This window comes from Chionomys nivalis, chromosome 13, assembly GCF_950005125.1.
Source record: "Chionomys nivalis chromosome 13, mChiNiv1.1, whole genome shotgun sequence".
NCBI lineage: Eukaryota > Metazoa > Chordata > Mammalia > Rodentia > Cricetidae > Chionomys > Chionomys nivalis.
Window position 1 is genome coordinate 40896549 of NC_080098.1, and position 19319 is coordinate 40915867.

At 42.8% G+C, this 19319-nt stretch overlaps 1 protein-coding gene across 5 annotated transcripts in view; it reads left to right on the plus strand.

Moving 5' to 3' along the window:
* Positions 1–19319, plus strand: part of Elmo1 (engulfment and cell motility 1) — a 522491-nt gene that overhangs the window by 482752 nt on the left and 20420 nt on the right. For all 5 annotated transcript variants that reach the window (XM_057787434.1, XM_057787435.1, XM_057787437.1 and 2 more), the window contains 3 exons: positions 1590–1753; positions 9645–9757; positions 18360–18467. In XM_057787434.1, coding sequence (XP_057643417.1) covers positions 1590–1753; positions 9645–9757; positions 18360–18467 — 385 coding nt within the window. The remainder of the gene's footprint in view (positions 1–1589; positions 1754–9644; positions 9758–18359; positions 18468–19319) is intronic.

The window sequence follows — 19319 nt, forward strand, 5'->3', positions numbered from 1 at the left end:
CTCATTATCCTTGGAGGACGAAGTGATTCTTAGATAGTTGGTTCTGATTTAGTTGTAGCCCAGGTTCAGAGCTGCTGATGTGTGGGGGTATTCCAGTTCTTTGTCTGAGTGTACACCAGTAGATCACTCATTCTTCCTCTAAAGATGATATCCACAGTGCCTGGAATAAAATGTCTCTTCCTGCCAACACAGCCTTACTATCCATCCTTTCCATAATTCCTCCTTGATGATCTTGGGCCTTGTCCATATCTCTCATTAGACTGTTAGTTCCCAGAAAGCAGAGTGTGTATCTGAGTGCTATTTGTTCAACATCAAGTCTATAGTATAGCCACCATGCTTGTTCCTTTGGGATGCTTCTAGATGTGTATGTCTCACAAGTCATCAATTTTTCCTGTTCCTTTGTGTGTACAGTACTCACATCCTATTCTTTTCAATTGGAGGGAGGAATAAATGAGATGGTGTATAACAAAGTACTTAGTACCATTCATCATAAAGTAGACACACATATTTAGTTTTTTTAAAATATTTTTTAAATTCCTAAACATCTCTAAGGAAGGAAGGGTAGCCTCTGAAGTGGTAAAGTGTTTACAAACTTGAGACCAAATTTCAGCTCTTCTACATACCAAGCTTCTGTGATTGGTGTGTGATTAATGTTAAACTCGTTTCTTAATGTTCTGCAGCTTAAGTGTCTTCGCAGAGTTGAAGTGCTGGTAATATTTGCTTGTAGATTTAAGTGGGTAAAGGAAGAGATGTGGCACACACTAATATAAAGTGTCTTTCAGGGCATCAGGGACTCGGCACATACTCGGTATAGAGTAGCATTTGTTCTCATTTGTAACGGAGGATGAAGGGCAGCAGTAAGATTACAAGCCCTTTGGATCTCTTTGGATCCTCTGACTTTTTTTTGCTCTATGTATTTTGTTGAAGATGAATCTGTATTAATAGAGGCAATGGTTGATGGCCTCTTGTGAACTAGACCTGTCCAGAGGGATAAATTACCATGATCTTTTTTTTTCTTGAAGTTTCCAATGTTGTATGTCTGCTTTAATATAACGAACCCTCTGTCTAGTTGCTGACTCAAAGAGAAAGAGTACATGCCCACTTCCAATTGCAGAACCTGTGTGAACACTCAGGCCCTACCAACATGGGGAGAGGTCTGGGAGGTGTAGGCATCTATACACACCCATTTTCATCGGTGCCGACCAAACCTCACAGCTAATTGTGTCACAGCGATTTTCTCCTGGAAGAAGCGATTAATATGCAGACTTCTAGCTGTGTTGGCCTTTGCTCCTTTCTGACTCTTGTGTTTGTACTGTTTATATCAGTACTGTCGCATAATATAGAGAGCAAATAGGCATGCTCCCCTGCTTGTCCCTCTAACCTAGTCCATTTTCTTCCTTGTGGTTCCCACAGCGTAAGGGAAAATAGAACTTTACATAACGGAAGTCTATCTTTTAGGAAAGCACACTCAAGATTGGGTCCAGAGGTCACACTGTGCACCTGGGGGATTAAGAAGCTTTTGACATGGGAGTCTTTTCTGAACAGGAAAGCTTAGCCTGGGGGTGTAATGACCTTCCTTTCTTTGACAGGTAATGCAGGTGGTGAAGGAGCAGGTTATGAGAGCGCTGACAACCAAGCCTAGCTCCCTGGACCAGTTCAAGAGCAAACTGCAGAACCTGAGCTACACTGAAATCCTGAAAATCCGCCAGTCTGAGAGGATGAACCAGGAAGATTTCCAGTCTCGCCCGATTTTGTGAGTTACCCACCTCTGTCCTCCATCACTGCTACTGACCCCTAGTGATCTCGTGATGTAACTTCAGGACTAGTGGCGAGCTCATTGAGTCAGCACCTTCCAAAATGATAGCCTGTAAGGGAGGCCTTTTGGTAACTACCTGGAGTGGAACTTGTGGAGGGGGGCAGCTGTTTCAGATGATCCCTCGGGGATCTGTAGCTAAAATACACGTGACTTCTTCCACATTTAGAATCTAAACAATGGTGTGTGCATAGGGGATGTCTTCTGTTTTCTCATACGAAACTGTACTGTCACACCTTTGAGTTGCAAGTGTTATGCTATCCAGAGAGAGGTGCACCAATCATTAAAGCCTGGAGAATCCTGAGATAGCCTAAGTTCCAGATGAGCCCACTGTATCCCTAGGGGTTGGCCAGTGATTGGCCGCCAAGCATCCCCTGTCACCTTTATGACTGCAAACCAATGGGCTCCAGGTGGGGAAACAGCAGGTCCCCTTTACAGGGCTTTGCATTAAATGTCACTTGCAACCCTTTCAAAGCCTCACACATCTCCATCCCTAAAATGCTCTGAATCTGGGAAACAAGAATTCCGTTGCTCGCATCATCTCTTCTGAGACCTGACCTGTTTTTCTCTGCTAAGAACCAGATTAGATTCATCGCCTTTATATTTTATATATAGAAATGGACACAGGAGTAAGGTGGGAAGCAGGGAAGAGACTTGCCAGTTATTCATTCCTACTCTGTAATCAAAAGACCAGGAGTGACTTCTGGGATTTTGTATTCATTATCTACTACTATTTGTTCTCTCTCTCTCTCTCTCTCTCTCTCTCTCTCTCCTCTCTTTCTGTGTGTCTCTCTCTGTGTGTTTTTTGATTCCATATACATGATACTTTTTAATGGATGACAATTCACAAAATATCCCTTATTCTAGTTCATTTCCTCACATCCTTGAGGTAGGCACATGTGTTATTCCCAAAGAGGTAGAAGTAGCCTAGGAAAGAACCTGGCCTTGAAACTACTTAACTCCCAGCTATTGCTTCATCAGACTGGTTCTGCATGTGCAAGGCTGAAAGTAAGTTAAGCAGGTTAGAAAAGCCAGGTGGTGACACGGACAATTTGCTTCCAAACACCACCAGAAACTGCATTAAAACTATAGACTTCAGTGGGCATGAAGTTCATCCGCAGGGGACAGAAAATGTTTCCAGGGGACTTGGTTCACATCACTCTAAACCCTAAGACATACCGTAATAGGTCTAATACTGGCTCTTATAACAGACCCAGCTGGGATTTTTTTTTTTTTTTTTTTTTTTTTTTTTTGTCCCCAGCCAGGAGATAGTCATAGTTAGAAATACCAAAACAGAGTCGTTGGAGTAACCAGCCAGCACCTGGGAGATGCCGTTTCTCATCTGTGAGGAGGAAGTGTGGCACCTCACCCTTTTAGGCCCCACTTTCACAAAATGCTGGATTTTAAGTCAGCAGTTCCAACAAATGTGCAAACAGAAGGGCGCTTTATTACGCTTTTGACAATTCTTAAAACCTAAATGGAAGATTGGAGAGTCGATTAAGTGAAGGTCAAGTGGTTCTAAATTGCTGCCACTCCAGCAAAGCAAGTGACTCTAAATCAGTGCTTGGCCATGACTGTCCCAGGGGAGAACGTCATTCCCAGCCCTGCCCAGGGCAGACGCTGCCCTGCCCGGGGTGGATGCTGCCCTGCCCCTCTGCCTTTCTTTCTTTACTTGCAAGGCTCTGCCACCGTGTGTTGGAGTTTCCTTTAACTTTATTACAAGAAGCTCTTGCCTTGATGTTTCTTGAGTGGGGAGACACAATGCCAGTGGAAAGCCTATGCCCTGCATGGGCGTGACTTTGACAACACTCTTGTCCAGGAGACTAGAAAGCACCAGGTCCACGGGAACTTTTGTATATATAACTGTGAAAAGGAGACACGAGGACCCTTAGGTTTAAACAAGGAGGTGACAGGTGATGGGCCAGCCTGGAGCCACAGCCCCTGAAACCAGCAGGCAGGAAGCAGGATATGGTCTGTCCACTGGGTATCTGCTTTGTCTGTTACTGTGATCTTCTAGACGGGAGCTCATTGTGGGAATGGTTGAAGTGTAAGTGTTGCCAGTGTGACTCATGATAAACAAAGTCACCCAAGAGGAGGATCGTGCATGCTTATTTTTTCTTTGTTTTATTAGTTTAACAAATAATAAGCAATCACTCCATGGTAGGCTCATCCCAAGGTGCTGAGAAGCATTAGGTGCCTCAGTATCCAATCTTAAAAAGTTGGGGGGTGGGGAGGGCTCATCTCAGACTGCTCTGTATTCAGTAACAGGAAGCACATCTAGATTTTGAAAAAGACCCCAGGAACTGCATCTATTCAAGCTCAGTAGTTAGTTCGCCCGAGTGGGAGAGCTAGAAGCCACTATTAAGGCTGCCGAGTTCAAACCTTTTACTCCGCAAGCACGGTCAGCAGCCTGGCTACAGCTGAGCACATGGCCTTCCACTGGCTTTCTAGCTTCTCCAACTCTGTAGCACTCTCTCCCTCTCACGACCGCCTGCATATCACACATCACACAGTGGCAAACCTCAGCTTGTGCAAACTCCATCCGCTGCATCTTGATAAAAATGGTGATGTATCCCAAGAAGGAAAAAGTTGGCTCCACGTGAAGAAATGTTTGGGGAACAGCAACCCTGGCTTACGTCCTGGTTCCTGATGAACGATTTCAAAGAGGACATGCTTTTGATTTGCCACTTGACAGAGAAGATAAGTCCATCCTCGTTATTGGTACAGGCTAACAGAGATAAACAGCTTAAACAGCCCAGAAGTGGGTCATTTAGCTGGAAGAAGAGAAGAGACAACCGCAAAGCAGTAAAGCAGGCAGGAAAAATGTGCTGCAGCTGGAGTTCAGAGACCAGTTCTAATTTCAGGGCTGCCCTTTGCAGATGTGCCTTCTGCAGAAGTCGGATTGTCCCTTCTAAGCCTGCTTTTCTCTGCTCTGGGGAATGAAAACACTGAAAACCCTCACAACATTAAGCTGCTACAAGGGTCCAAAACAATAGTATAGAGAACCAATCAGCACATGCTCAGCTTATGATATGCATTGAATAAATGATCACTCTTATTACAAAACACAGAACGTAACAAGTTGTGCCCTTAGTAGTATACGAAATGGGAACCCTGATACTGGTGTATTTGTATATTTCCCACATTGTCTAAGAATATACAAGAGAAATAAATGAAAAAGAAAATGCTTTCTTAAAGAGTCAGAAATAAAGCTGATACATACATATTACCAGCGGCAGCTTTCCTAAAGACCAGCCCGCCAGTCTACTGTTTCACTCAAAGCCTATTCCAGTAGGTTTGTCTATATAGGTATACCATGTCCAGTGTTCAAACATCTGACAAATATTTATCAATGTCTAATAAAAGCTGGTCATTGTTCTTTATGCTTATGATTCAGCAATGAATAGAACATATATAACCCTAACCCTTGTGGTGTTAAATCTTAGAGGGGGAAAATAGATAATATACATGCATGAATATATAATATATGGAAGGTGACAGAGTGGTGATAGAATGTCTCCATAGGGCATGGTAAAAGTAGATACCTTTAGTTATAATAATGACATTTGGAGGAAGCTTATATTAGGGATTCAGAGAGCATGCCGTGTAGATATTTGGATAAAGGGCACTCCAAGCAGAAAGGATTACTTGTGAAAGCCTCCTGCGGTCACAGTAGATCTGAGTTTTCAGTTAACCATGAGGTAAAGTGGCAGCATCAGAACAAGTGAGGACAGCAGCAACAGGAAGTGACCCCAGGACGATATCTAGAACCTGGGACTCTGATGGAAGGCATTCGGGGTTTGAGGGATGACTAGCATGGAGTTCTGTGTTGGAAACACTTTAAGAAGGCACATTAGGAAGCAAGAAGGCCAGTTAGGAGGCTATTTTAATAATTTAAGCAAGAGATAATAAGATTAGTTTTTGCTCTGCATTAATTATATTCTGGAGAGAAGGGGAGATGATATTTCCTGGTGGATTGGCTGTAGTTGTACTTGTATAAAGAGAAGAACCAAGGATGGGCTCCAGATGTGGGACCCAAACAACTAAAGGGCAGCACTTTGGGGTGGAGTGACATAGGCAAGGGCTCAGGAGTTCAGCTCTGAATATGCCAGGCTATGGGATGCTCAGGGAGGCGGTCAGGCAGGTGAGTTTGGAGTTCAGCAGGTGGGTCTAGGTTGGAAATACAAATTCGAGAGCTGTCAGAATGAAAATGGTAATGAAAGCCACGGGTCTGTTTAGTTAAGGAACAGAAGTAGTCCAGGGAATGGGCCCTGAAGTTCTCTAGAACTGAGACAGCAAAAGATCCGTTTCCATGAAAGTGCCATTGTCACTCAGTTGGAAGCTTCTGGAAGGCCCTCCTAGTTTAGAGGTTCTTGAGCAGTAGTTTTTGAACCAAATCTTCCCACTCCTGATTTCTGTAAATGAATTTTATTAAAGTTAATCCACATTCATTGAGTTTTTTGTAAGTCTAGAAGCCCACAAAGCCTAAAACATTTACTATCTGATGCTTTATAGAGAATATTTGCCAAACCAATGGGGAGTGGTGACTCAGCTGGGCAGACTCCAGGCTAAGAGTTGACTTCAGTTTAGAGGTTCTGAATGTCTTCTGTGTACTGCACTGGCCTTGCTGAACCTGGATTAGAATTGTTTTCCGGAGTAGGTACTAGACCAGCAGTCCTCAACCTGTGAGCTGCTACCCCTCTCACAGGGGTCGCCTAAGAGCATCAGAAATATCAGCTATTTACAATTCATGACAGTCGTAAAATTACAGTTATGAAATAGCAATCAAAATAATTTTATGATTGTGGGTCACGATCACAGGAGGAACTGTGGTAAGGGTCACAGCATGAAAAAGTCGAGAACCAGTGTACTAGACTGAACTGCTTTGCACAAACTCATTTACCATCCCTCCTTTGAGCTTTCTCCTTCTTCATGTACATGTCAGCCAGTGAACCCATGGCCCCAGCCTCAGTGACTACAAGTCAAATATTTCAGAGCGGGGTTACAGCTACAGTCTTCTTACCTGGCATGCCCAAGAGGTCATATCTCAGCCACAGAACACATTGTAAGGGTGTCTGGGCTTTCTTGGTGAGCGTGAATGCATGGCAGCTGAGTCAGAAGAAGTCAAAAAGTAGTGTTGAAAAGGCTTTTTAATTTCCCTTTGTCCAATCATGTTTGGAGTCTTCAGAATTTCATTAAGAAGGGAGACAGATTCTTGTATAAATTCTCATGGAAAAAAAAAAAGATTCACTTCTTTTAGTACATCTAATGGATTTGGTCAAGACATGTGTGATGATAAGTATATCCAAATTTCACCCAAAACATCATGAAACATCCATTAGAATGTCTCAAAATTTCCTCTTCATGATTCTCATCTCTGCATTTCAATATCTTAAGCATAACCTATCAAAACTATCCTCAAAATTGCTGACTTCCAAACTTCTTCCTCTCTTCCTCTCTCTATCCCCAGAAGATATCTCTCCTTCTTTGCCCGATTACCCAGACTTAGAAATCAGAAGCAATGATTTATTGCCGTGAGCAGCTGCCCATGCAGTGCTCAGCCTCTTCCCATTTCAGGGTTCATCAAAGCTTGATTCACTGAGTCTATTTTATAGAAGATGAGCACTGGTATAGTTATAGTGATCTGAAATCCTGAGCTGAGACCTTGGATGCCTGTGCACGGAAGGAAGGCCTTGCAGATTCTGCATGCTGTGTTATTAGTGTGTGTAGCATTGCCATATCGCACAGGTCCTCAAGGCCATCTCAGCCACAGATGTGCACAGTTATCCAGTGACCTCTCCTGTGGCTTTGACAGGATGTTCTGACAGAAGCAACTTAAGGGGAAAAGGGCTTCGTTTGCTCATGGTTCGAGGATAATGTACAGTGTGTCCGGGAAGTTGCAGCAATGGAAGCTTGGCAGAGAATGAAGAGAGCTGGTGCAGAGCTCACGTTTTTAATAGACAGTCTAGAATCTCACTCCAGGGGATTGGTACCGGCCAGAGTAGGCAGGTCTGTCCACCTCAACTAACCTCAGACTATCTCCTGCAACTCTATCCAGTGATTGCATCAAATTGAAATTTAAGTTTGACTGTCCTATTAGTGAAGTACAAGAGCATCTTGTTAGATGCCCGATCCTTTTTATGTTATTTTTTTCTTTTTTCAGAAAAAGTTTTCATTTAGTTATTTTCTATATAATTTGTTTTGCCTGCATGTGTGTATATGCACCACATGCATGCCTGCTGCCCACAGTGGCCAGAAGAGGGCACCAGATCTCCTGGAACTGGAATTATACACAGTTGTGAGTCACCAGGTGGGTGCTGGGAACCAAACCTGGGTCCTCTGCAAGAGCAACAAGTGTTCACAACTGCTGAGCCATGTGCTGCGCTCTACTCACTTTTCTTTTTAAAGACTCACTTTTCTTTTTGAGATAGGTTCACTGTGTATTTTTTGTTCACATTAGCACAAGAAAGATTGGAGTCTATACTCTAAACTTAACCTTCCTGAGGAGTTTCCACATCTGTAGGAAGGGAAAGCTGACATTAATACTCACCCTCCAAACGTATTTAAGTCTGCGAGAAGTGAAATCAAGTGAGGTGCAATTACACAATGCACGACTAGTCTTCTTGGTACTTGCCAATCACAAGTGCCTTGCCCACCTACAAACCAGAGCAGCTGAGAACGAGTGGCCTGTCCAGGGCCAGAGCAGGGGTGGACTTGAGATCAAAGCTGGTGACCATTGAGCCCTAAGTGAGGTCATAGTGATCATTTGGAGTGTTTAGTTGGGCCAAAGAAAGTGATCACCAAGGTAAATTCAATCATGCCTCCATGGTCAGCCAGTGTTTCTAGACTTCTGCTAGCCTTGTCTCCTTCGGGAGCCATAGCATTTCCTCAGGAAGAGTTCTAACCCCTCCCAGTTAGGAAACGAGGATTCAGCTGAGTGATGTGAAACAAGAGTCACAGACACAGCATCGACTGGGCCCAAGTTTCCTGACCATGTTATAGACAGTACTCTCAACAGGTCTCTGAGGGCTCACCTCTGCGGCTCTCCATACAACTTTGACTAGAATATTCTGCCTTCCTAGCCTCAGATGCCAGGGTGCTAATAAAACTTCATAGTGGTGTAAAAGTTCCTTGAATGTTTAGAAAACCATTGTACTCTATCGTGGAGTCTTTGCAGCATAGTTTATCTAAAACTGAATGACAACTTATTGGCCTGAGACGAGTTACAAATAATACTAATTTATCCCATCATTATCCCAGTCTTTGTGGGCTGGAGTCTAAGACAGTCTTATGGTTCTCATTTGTGAGAGATGGAATAGAAAATAAAAGATGGTCCTTGTTTAGGATATAGATAGGTATGGGATGTAGCAAATGCATGATCACCCAATATTCATACTTGGTCACATCCCAAAATTGATGTAGGGTTTTTTGTTCATTTTGTTTTGCTTTTTGCTACAGGGGAGAAACTAAGGAATTTATTTTCTTGGAGTTTTGCCTAAGCTGTATCTGTGACTTTGTAAAAGAAGGGATTTCTCAGATGGCTTTGTTCTGAAGAAAAAAAAAAATCACAAAAGTGGCTGTTACTTTTGTGGATAGTCTGTAAATGTCAGAGTCTCGATAGTGTTGTTTCTCCAGGGAACCCTGGCCTAGATTTTTCCCAACACCACTTAGAAAAATCTCTAAATGATTCTCTAAAGTGCCAGTTGGTGAGGTCCTAGGGTGTTCCTGAAAGCAGGCACTCAGGCTCCCTGCCCATCAGCCCTCAGTGCTACCCACCGGGGACTGTTTCTCAAGGTGCGGTGTGGAATGTGATGTGTTTGTCCTCCAATAGGGAACTAAAGGAGAAGATCCAGCCAGAAATCTTAGAGCTGATCAAACAGCAGCGCCTGAACCGCCTCGTGGAAGGAACCTGCTTTAGGAAACTCAACGCTCGTCGGAGACAAGGTACAGTACCTTAGGAGCTCTCTACACCGGCTGAGACGATAGTAGCTTGCTTCTGGGTAACCAAAAGGCATGGTGTCATTTCAGGACAGCATTTGCTTGAGACGAGATGGCAGTCTAGATAAGACCATGTTTCATGTGTAGGGAGAACCAAAGTGCAAAATGACCAAGAGTCATGGATCTAAAAAGCTGTTCTTTGCCATTTGGTGCTACCAGGCTACTAGTGGCAGTGCTGACAATTGCTAAAACATGCTGTGACTCATGCATGTGCAAGCCTCTTCACTCAGTGTGGTACTTACGTAACCACGGGCCACATACCAGTCAACAGGGGACCACACATACAATGGTGGCCACTAGGAGCTTTGTGTTTAAATGCACTGTATGACAGTCACATGACAGAATCACCTAAGGATGCGTTTCTCAGAACCTAGCCCCATTGTTGAAGCACATGTAACTGGATAAATGCAATTCATCCTCAAAGTAGCCCTGTGAAGTACATAGTGTAACGGTGCACATTTGCACACAGTGAAACAGGGATCCTGCAGATTGAGTAACGAGTAAAGTTACAGGAGAGCTAGGGTTCATCCTCTAAAGCTTCAGGCCCTTTTTTCTAGTTTTTGCTTTTGAAGTGTCTGTTTTGTTTGTCCTTATTGTACTTGTGTTTACATGACTTATGTGTGGGTGAAGGTATACAGACTCCATGGTGCACAAATGGAGGTCTGAGGACAACTTTTGTGAGCCTTTTCTGCCTCTGTAAACTCGAGGAATTAAGCTCAAGTCATTAGGCCTGCACAAGAAGTGCCTTTACCCACCTTACCCACATCCTTCCTTTGTATGATGCTCTTGCACCATCAGGCAAACTGTCACTTTCTGCTTGGATCTTGGTCCTTGCAGTATGGGTGGGCCATACTCTCAAACTTTCCATATCGATGCTGTTCCCACTGGGGGTGTAAGCAGCGGCAATTTAAAATGAGATAGAATCCATTTTCAGAATCTTTCAAGAAGGATTTCTGAATTGTCTCTGTTTTCTGACCTCAAAATGTCAAATCAAAAAAAGGTGCCGGTAGGCCAGGCACACTAGACAGGAATCAGCCCCAGCTGTTTCTCTGCTTTGATTGTTTCTTGCTCTCTTGACACGATTCTGATTGCACCAAGTATTCATGTCATACTGTCCTAGAAGAAAACAGTTGGGAAGCAGAACCGAGAAATAAGGTTTGAGAAAGGGTAAAGAAATTGAGAAAGAGCTGGGCAAAAGCAGAGGCCTTAACAACTGTGCTAAGAAGAGATATTAGTTATGAGCTGGGGCCACTCTGGCAGGTAGTTCTGAAACCCAGCGGATGCCTTGCTCAGATACAAAGCTCACCCACTAATGATAGCAATCAATTTGTGTTTGTGCCCATCTCTCTGGCCATTTGCTTTAACTGCTCTGTGCTGAGTGTTCAGTAATTGAAATATGTTGATGCTACCACTGAAAATTACACTGAAGGATTTCAAAAAGCAGAACTTTCTGGAGTAAGTGTGGGGCTTTTGGAGAGCTTTGTATAGGCCTGGGAAGAGCATGGGGACAAACCAATGAAAGGCTAAGCTGGCCCTGTTACTGAGAAAGGTTTGCATTATAAAAGAAGAGAGAACTCATCCCCTAAATTTAGCCCTTGAAGAATGAGCCCAGGCCCATTGCTCTTTGCATTCCTTGTGCTGGGCATTAGGTCCAAGTGAGATATTATACCACAGTGCTAAGGGTTGGCTGCCTTTGTCCGGGTATATAGACTTGAGCAGTTTTTAATCAATATCCATACCTGTTTCCTAAGACTTTTTCAAGAAATAAAGGTAGTTGGGGATGTAGGTCCTAGAAACAGAGCCAATAGGAGCACTGTTCATCTGAAAAATTGTGTTTAAAAAAGAAAATAAAAACAGGTCCGGAGAGAGAAGACTTGGTCATGAACTTGTTGACTCTGCAACTGGCCCCATTAGTGCCTTCAGGCAGACATCTGATGTCTGAAAACCCTTTAAGATGGGAGTCTAGCACTCCTGGATCTGAGAACTATTAGCCAGATAGTTAGCTGTATGACCTCATCTCCTTATTGTCTCTGGAAGATCAATATCCAGGATATATGGACCCATAAATATAACTTAAAACATTTTCTTCTTGTACTTGAGATTGGGCACATGACACAGAAGTATTTAGAATGGGGAAAGCACATAGAGAACTTAAGAGCTGACTCCTAGTACTTACAATTGCACTGAACCTTCTAGTCCACTACACTATTTGATAGCCCCTTCTAGGCTGAAATAGATCGACTCTACCAGAATCTTTGTATCTAGATAAGATAATTGCAGATTCTTTTTTAAAAAATATTTAGCCCTCATTGTTGATGAACTTCATAATGAACAAAAGCATTAGTATCTAGCTGATGAGTTAGTAAAGATCTGGACAGAGTGGGGCCAGTTTAATACAAGATTCTCCTTCTGCAAGCAGAAAAGCCTGTTGGTTAACTATGGTTACCGGCCCTCTGCCTGCACTGCTTGAGTTTCCCATCGCTTCTTCAAAACACTGCATTTAGTTTTGTACAGCCTAGCAGTAGGCTGGGGCTTGAAATTGATCACTACTACTATAAGTATATGCGTGTTCAAGGAGACTTCATCACAGATTAGGTCTGGTATGCCCTGTGTAGGAACCACGGCCTTCCAACTTAGCTCACAGTGAAGAGGACACAGATGAGCAGATTGAGTCGTTCAGTTTACAGGAGAAAATGTGAGAGCTTCCAGGCTCACTGAACTGGAAGGAGAGGAGTTTGAAAAGCATCTTTTCCTTTGCTACATTTTGTCAGAATGCCTCCCAGTTGCATCCCATCTCATCCTGTCTCATCCACAAGTGATACTTGGGCAGTCTAATGCAAGCAAGACAAGTCTGGGCTTCTGGAATGCCTGGCCACAGTAGCCCTGAGAGGCAGAAAATTACGTGATACATATTAACCTGGCTTAAGGCCCAGCCTCCCCATTCCAGACTGGGTAGCTTTGGCAACCTACTCATCAACCTGGACTCTTTTCCGCTTCTGTCACACAAGGATGGTACAATTTCCTACATCAAGTAGGGAGTTGCAAGGGTTAAGTAAACTACTGTTAGCATTTAGTATGATGGTTATCAAACATTCAAGCTTACTCTTATGACTATTTGGGGTTATAGTTATATAGTATATAGTTATATTACTTGGCATATAATTTTTAAACCCAAGAAGCACACTATTGGATGTCTCATGCCTGCTTCTTGCTTTCTGTTCTGACGACATGTAAGGCTCCACCATGCTTCTCGTCGCACATACTCCTGACGAGGACAGCAAAGATACGTTCTTAAAGGTTGTCTATGGTACAGCTATTATTGCTTCATGAGACTGCAATCTTCAACATTTCCCTCTACTTTCTACATTTTAGAAATTGGGTTTTCTCAGAATTGCTTGCATTGAGTAGTCTTGATAACCCCAGGGCTAAACACTATAGAATCATTTCAAGATATGATACATAAAGCTTGCTTCTCACTAAAGATGCTTGGTATATTCCTGTCTCAAAGTGCCAACATGACCGAGTTATCTCAGAATTCTGTGCTGGATATAACATGTCTTCCCACTTCAGTCTTCAAGGCCTCTGTACCTCACATAAGTCTTGTAACCCTGTCAGAACCCCGGAGCCAAATGCATGAGTCAGGTGCAGCATCTTTATCAACCCTTCTGGGCAACAAGCTGCTTCTTCCTTTTGTTTTAATTACATTTCTCTTTAGGTTTCATGAAACCTAATTAGCTCATTTTAGCAAAAAGTCAGGTATTTCCATTTGGATAAGAGAAAACAGTTGAACTTTGAGAAAGGCATTCAGTGAATCAAAATAATGAGTGAGCACCATTTCAGACAGGTGGAAGGGTAAATAGGGGGTGGAAAGGGTCGTGTTCTCTGACTGAACAAGTGCTGCTAACCAGCCCTGTGCAGAATGCAGGATGGATCCTTCATGTATGTTTTACTCATGAAGTTAAGGCTATCACTTTGTAGGTGAAGAACAGAGAGCTTTCCATTTATTATTTTGCTCAAGGCTATCACAGAGTGCCAGGGCCAGGTGTGTAACCAAGGTCTGTGTGTTCACCCAGTATCCATTTGTACCAGCAATCTTGCTGAGTGTGTAAGAGTTCTGGACTCACAAACTAGGAAAGGACACACTGCCTCTAAGGAGGCAGCATTCAAACTCCACACACAGTCTCTGGTTTTGAAGGACATCCAGTGGGTTGGGAAGTGTTTGAAAGGCAAAACGGCCTTCACAGTCATCCACGGCTGCCATCCCCTTCCCTGAACCAACAGAGAAACTTGTGGGTCTCATCACTGGGAAAGTGACTTTTCCCTTTCCAGGCACTGTCCAGATCTGTTCTTTGATTCAGAAAGGCTGAATCTTAGCCAAGATGTGGACTTTCTGAACACAATGATGATTTTGTTTAGTTTAGGACATCTTAGAGAGACGAAAACATTTTGCTAGCAGTGCTCTAATAGCATAGGTTAGGAAATGCTTCCCCACTTCTGTGACAAGGGATTCCCAGAGCCTGCTACCAAACACGACTCTGCACCCAACACCAGGAAGTTCCCTGCTTCCAAAGCAGAGTTGATCAGACTCAATTCCTATGCCTCATGTAACATCCATCATGTCACCAGTAGTAGTAACTATTACTCAATGATCTGGTCTCCTCTAAAGACCAAGAGGCCTGATTACCATACCTGGGGCTAAGTTGGCAAATGAAGGAAAATTTTTAATTTATTTTCTTATTGGATAAAACAGATACAGATCACTTTGACTGTTAGGCAGTGTTACACTAATTTCACTTCTCAGTGATTTTTAGCTTATAGCAATCCATGTAGCATCATAAATAGCTTTAATCAGACCTTCTTTCCAGGTTTATGGGCTGTCCTAGTTAGCATTAACTGTCAGCCTGACATAGCCTACAGACATTTGAGAATAAAGCCTCACCCGGAGAATCACCTAGATCAAACTGACCGATGGGCATCTCTGTTGTCTGTGGAGACTGTCCTGATTGATACAGGAGAGCTCAGTCCACCATAAGCAGCACCGTCCTGAGACAAATAGGTAGTCTCATGCTATGTAAGAAAGGTAGCTAAGTATGAGCCTGTGAGCAAGCCAGAGAACAAGCCGTTGCAGCGGTTCCTCCATGATTCCTGTCCAGCCATCGGTTTTCCTCAATGACAGATTATGACTTGGAAATGTAAGGCAAATAATGCTCTCCTGCCCACCACAGGTTGCTTTTGTTAGGGTGTTTTATTATAGTACAGAAAAGAAAAAAAATATGGGCTCTGAAACAAGCTACTCCCTCTGATCCTTAGCAAGGGTAAGGAGGATGGAGGAAGAAAAGAAAAGAGGGACCTATGACAAAGGAAAGGAAAAAGAGAGAAAGACAAAAAGACAGTATGAATAAGAACAAAGGAAAAGCTTGGAGCAGAAAATTGCCTCCATATTTTCTAGTTTGGAGTTGGAAAGACAACTGTTAATATATTCCAATTTGTATTGACTACAAGGCCCCCACATTAGCTCTCACATCCTCTGTAGATGCTAGTAAACAATCTTTGATAATGTTCTCATTGCTTCTTGCTAATTGCTTTTAATGATGAGATCCACTCTTCTGTTGCCCAAAGGGATTGAGGAACTCATAGCATCATGCTGAGCCTTAAAAGGAAAATGCACATTTTTTTCTCACAAAAGAAAACTACAAATCAGGCTGCTGCTGTTGACTGACACAGATGTCTCTACCACTGTGTCGGTGTGCTATGCTGGTGGGCGTGGGCAGCTTCACTCCCCTCCAAAGCCCAACCTTTGAGACAGAATTATGCAAGTCATGATGCCTATCAACCAAAGGGCTGCAGCTTCCATCTCAGAAGAAAGATGCTACCTTAACATCCTCCCATTTGATCACAAATCAAGACAAGCTTCTCAGCCTCTTCAGCCCCTCCTTCATTGTTCTGTAATCCATCCAAAACTTCTTACTTGCTGAGAATCACAATAACTCATTGCTACCATCAGACATGCGCAGACCTTTTTGCTCGTGACCGTTGTAGCAACGAACAGAGTAAGGGGAATTTGTGTAGAGTAAGAGAAGAACAGGCTAGGGGTAGGAAGAAAGCCAGGGAAGGGTGATGTCCTGTAACTCAAGGTAACTTAAGTCTCAGAAAGGAAGAAGCACTCTTTAATTGTGAAGCAGACAGTCAAGTTAGAGTTTCAGGTAAAACTTTTGTGTTTCTTTTAAACAAGCTTCCATCCAACTTTCCAAAGTAGGTGGTTGTTTTTGTCAAGGGATAAGTAAGAGCTAGTCACTGCTCTGTATTGGTTTATTGATTAAGAATGCATTATGTAAGCAAGAGAAATTCCCTATTCCTATCTAGATTGTGTTTGTCTCTACTTCTCAGCCCTGGACACAAGCATTTATGTGGTCTACCTCTCTACTGCCACCAAGAATTGAGGGTCCAAGTTCAGTCTCTCATGTCTACCCTTACTTAATGGCTTCTTGTATTTTTGAGGAGTAGTAGATGCATTGCCAACTTATTGAAAATACTTTTAGATAACTAATTTATTCTGAAAATAGAAGCAGCAATTTAAAAATTGAAGTATTTTATAGATATTTTACATTTTATAGATACTTTACAACTATACATTGTACAGTTCATTCCATATTGTGTTAAGCTAGTTCACTTTCTTAATTCTTCCCATCAGACCTTATTGAATATAAATGATCACTGCACCATTATTGACTCATTGGCTTCACATAGTACCACTGAGTCATGGGATAGCTCCAGGATGCAAAGATGTCATTCCTCTAAAGAACAGACAGCTCTTAATCAACAGAAAAACTGAAGATCCCAGTATCACACCTCACTGGCCTCCTTCCCCTCACTCTTCAGCCATTCACTTGGCCCCCAAATCCACTCAGGGAGCATACCTTACAGCAAATTGTGATCATCTCATCATAGTCCGTGTAGCCCAGGCCGTAGGCCATGTGTTCCTTGTGTGCAGAGGACCACCATGTCTTGTTATGTCAGGTCTCTAACAGTTCTGTAATGCGCACAACACTTGATGTCCTCCAGACTTCATAATTCTTATTGTAAATTCCATCTCAGTTCCCCCACATACATTCTTCTCATGGAAACCCAGTAATTTTCCATTGGCTGATTAGAGTGGCTGTGAATTAGTGAAGGAATGACTTGCTTCACTCTCTTTAAAGTCTGCTCCATAACCACCTGTGATTGCTGAATGTATAAAATGACTTTTGATATGTTGGCAAGACCTAATAATTGAATGATCTTCTTCTTCCTTTTCAATAGTTTGTTTTTGCTTTCACCACAGTTCAGAGTCTTTTAAGTTCATGGTTGCCTTGTTTTGATACAATCAGGGATTTTTTAAACGGTGTTAAGTTATTTTATACATGAATGGGACAAGAATCGCAGAGAGCATTTTATCAGAGTCGTTTCAATGTAATTTGGAACTGCAGGGACAGTACTGAAGGAATTTGACCAAGACCTTAGGGTGAGCCAGGGGCACGAACTGCCAAGAGGCTGGTAGGGCACAGATGCTATGCACCTGATGTGCTTCAACCAAGTCTCCTTAAGTCTTCATTTTCCAATTTTCCCAATATCAAGGGAGCATTTCATTGGATTTCTTATCTTATCTTGGGTCTTACTATAGGGAACATTAATAGGACTAATATGTATGTACCAAAAAGTCAGCCCATGATGTTAATGGTGCAAGTAATTTCTAGAGAAGCTCAGTTCATAATGGTAAGCAAAGAAGCCTTTCTGGAGGACCCACTATCTAACTGAGCCTTTGCATCTGTACAAACTCCGCAGTCATGGTTCAAGTTCCCCAATCTGTAAATCTATAGGTCTATAAAAGTGTTATGTGCCTCCCTCCCCCTGCTGTGGTCTTGCTCACATTTTATCATTACATTTGAGAGCAGAGGGGGTCAAATTGTGGGAGTTCGGTGTGAGAACCACACTAAAGCTTCAGCCGCTCCCATCCTGCCACTGCTCTGAAGTGATGAGGAAGGAGGCTGCTTGTGAATACCTTCATTCTTTCCGTAAATTCTGAATCATTCAGATGATTTATCACGAATCCCACCCCCATGTGTATCACTCGTGTCCTGATAATTCATGCACAGATCGTAGACATGCTCTGTTAGCACCAAGGAACAGGTGTGTGCACCAACTAAAGATGGCTGTGTGCGTACAGTCGACCCAGCAGGCTGGATATCAAATTGGAAGCAGCTCGAGGCCCCAAGAGCTGTTCTTCTTCACCTCTCTCCTACTTTGCACTGATGAACCTCTTGGAAAATACCTTGTCATTGAGAGAGGTTTGGTGGTATCTCCTGCAGTCACCAACGTTTGCAGAGCAGGGTGGGTGATACTGAAATGCCCAAATCAGTGGGGCTTACCATTCACGACACTAAAACCCATGATTTCTTAAGGTCCAAAATCAAATGAGTCATTTTTATCCTCCAGGTAGCGCTAACAGCATGGGCAATATTTTTTGAAAGCCAGAATCATTAACACTGTGCACGTCTGTTTTTCTCCTCAGACAAATTTTGGTATTGTCGGCTTTCACCGAATCACAAGGTCTTACATTATGGTGACTTGGAAGAGAGCCCCCAAGGAGAAGTGCCCCATGATTCCCTGCAGGACAAATGTAAGTGGCTCCCTCCCTGGTACAGCACACCTGAACGTTGATTGGCTGGTTATGTTTCATTCATGGCAGACCATGCAGAGAACGCTTGTCTTCAATGAACCTTTTGAACTTGACTCATCCCTGAATTTCAGCCCGAGCATTCCCATCAAGTGTGCGGCATGAAAGGATTTGAGGCTCAGGGATGAGCAGGGCAAACGTCAGAGGCATTCTCGCACACCTTTTCTGTCTACTTTGGATGGTGTGTATCTAGGGCTGTTTCAAGGAGCTAGAAACATATAAACCTGAATTTGTCAACTGTATTTTGAATAGCCTGTGAAATAGTTTTTTTTTTTTTTCAGCCTCTACCACCTATGACTTAATGTGTCCTATAATTACAAAGTGGAGTTAGTGAAAGACTCAAGTACTACTTTTGAGCACTCATATATTTTGGGAACTTAGGATAAGTGGCTTTCTAGAAACACAGTAGTCCTCCAAGATATGCATTGTTTCTGTTCATTAGCCTTTACCATCTGCTTTGTTTTAACACAGGATTTTGAAAAGCTAGTAACACGTGAGATCCTTTTAATCCAATACGAAGCCAGGTACCAAGAACTAAGGTTCAGTGCTCAGTGTGAGAGACTAAAAATTATTAAAACTGCATTGAAAATGGCAGGGTGGTGAATTAATTTGGAAGAGAAATGAGACAGAAGTAATATATCCTTGGAGAACACTCTAGTCAGAGAAATCAACCAAGGGCCAGCTATCATGACATACTTAAATAACCTTCAGAAGTTCCATCGATCCTGCTGTGTTTAGATAGGCATATCCCTGGTCAGAGTTGACAAGGCGGAATCAGCCTGGCACCTGATGCCG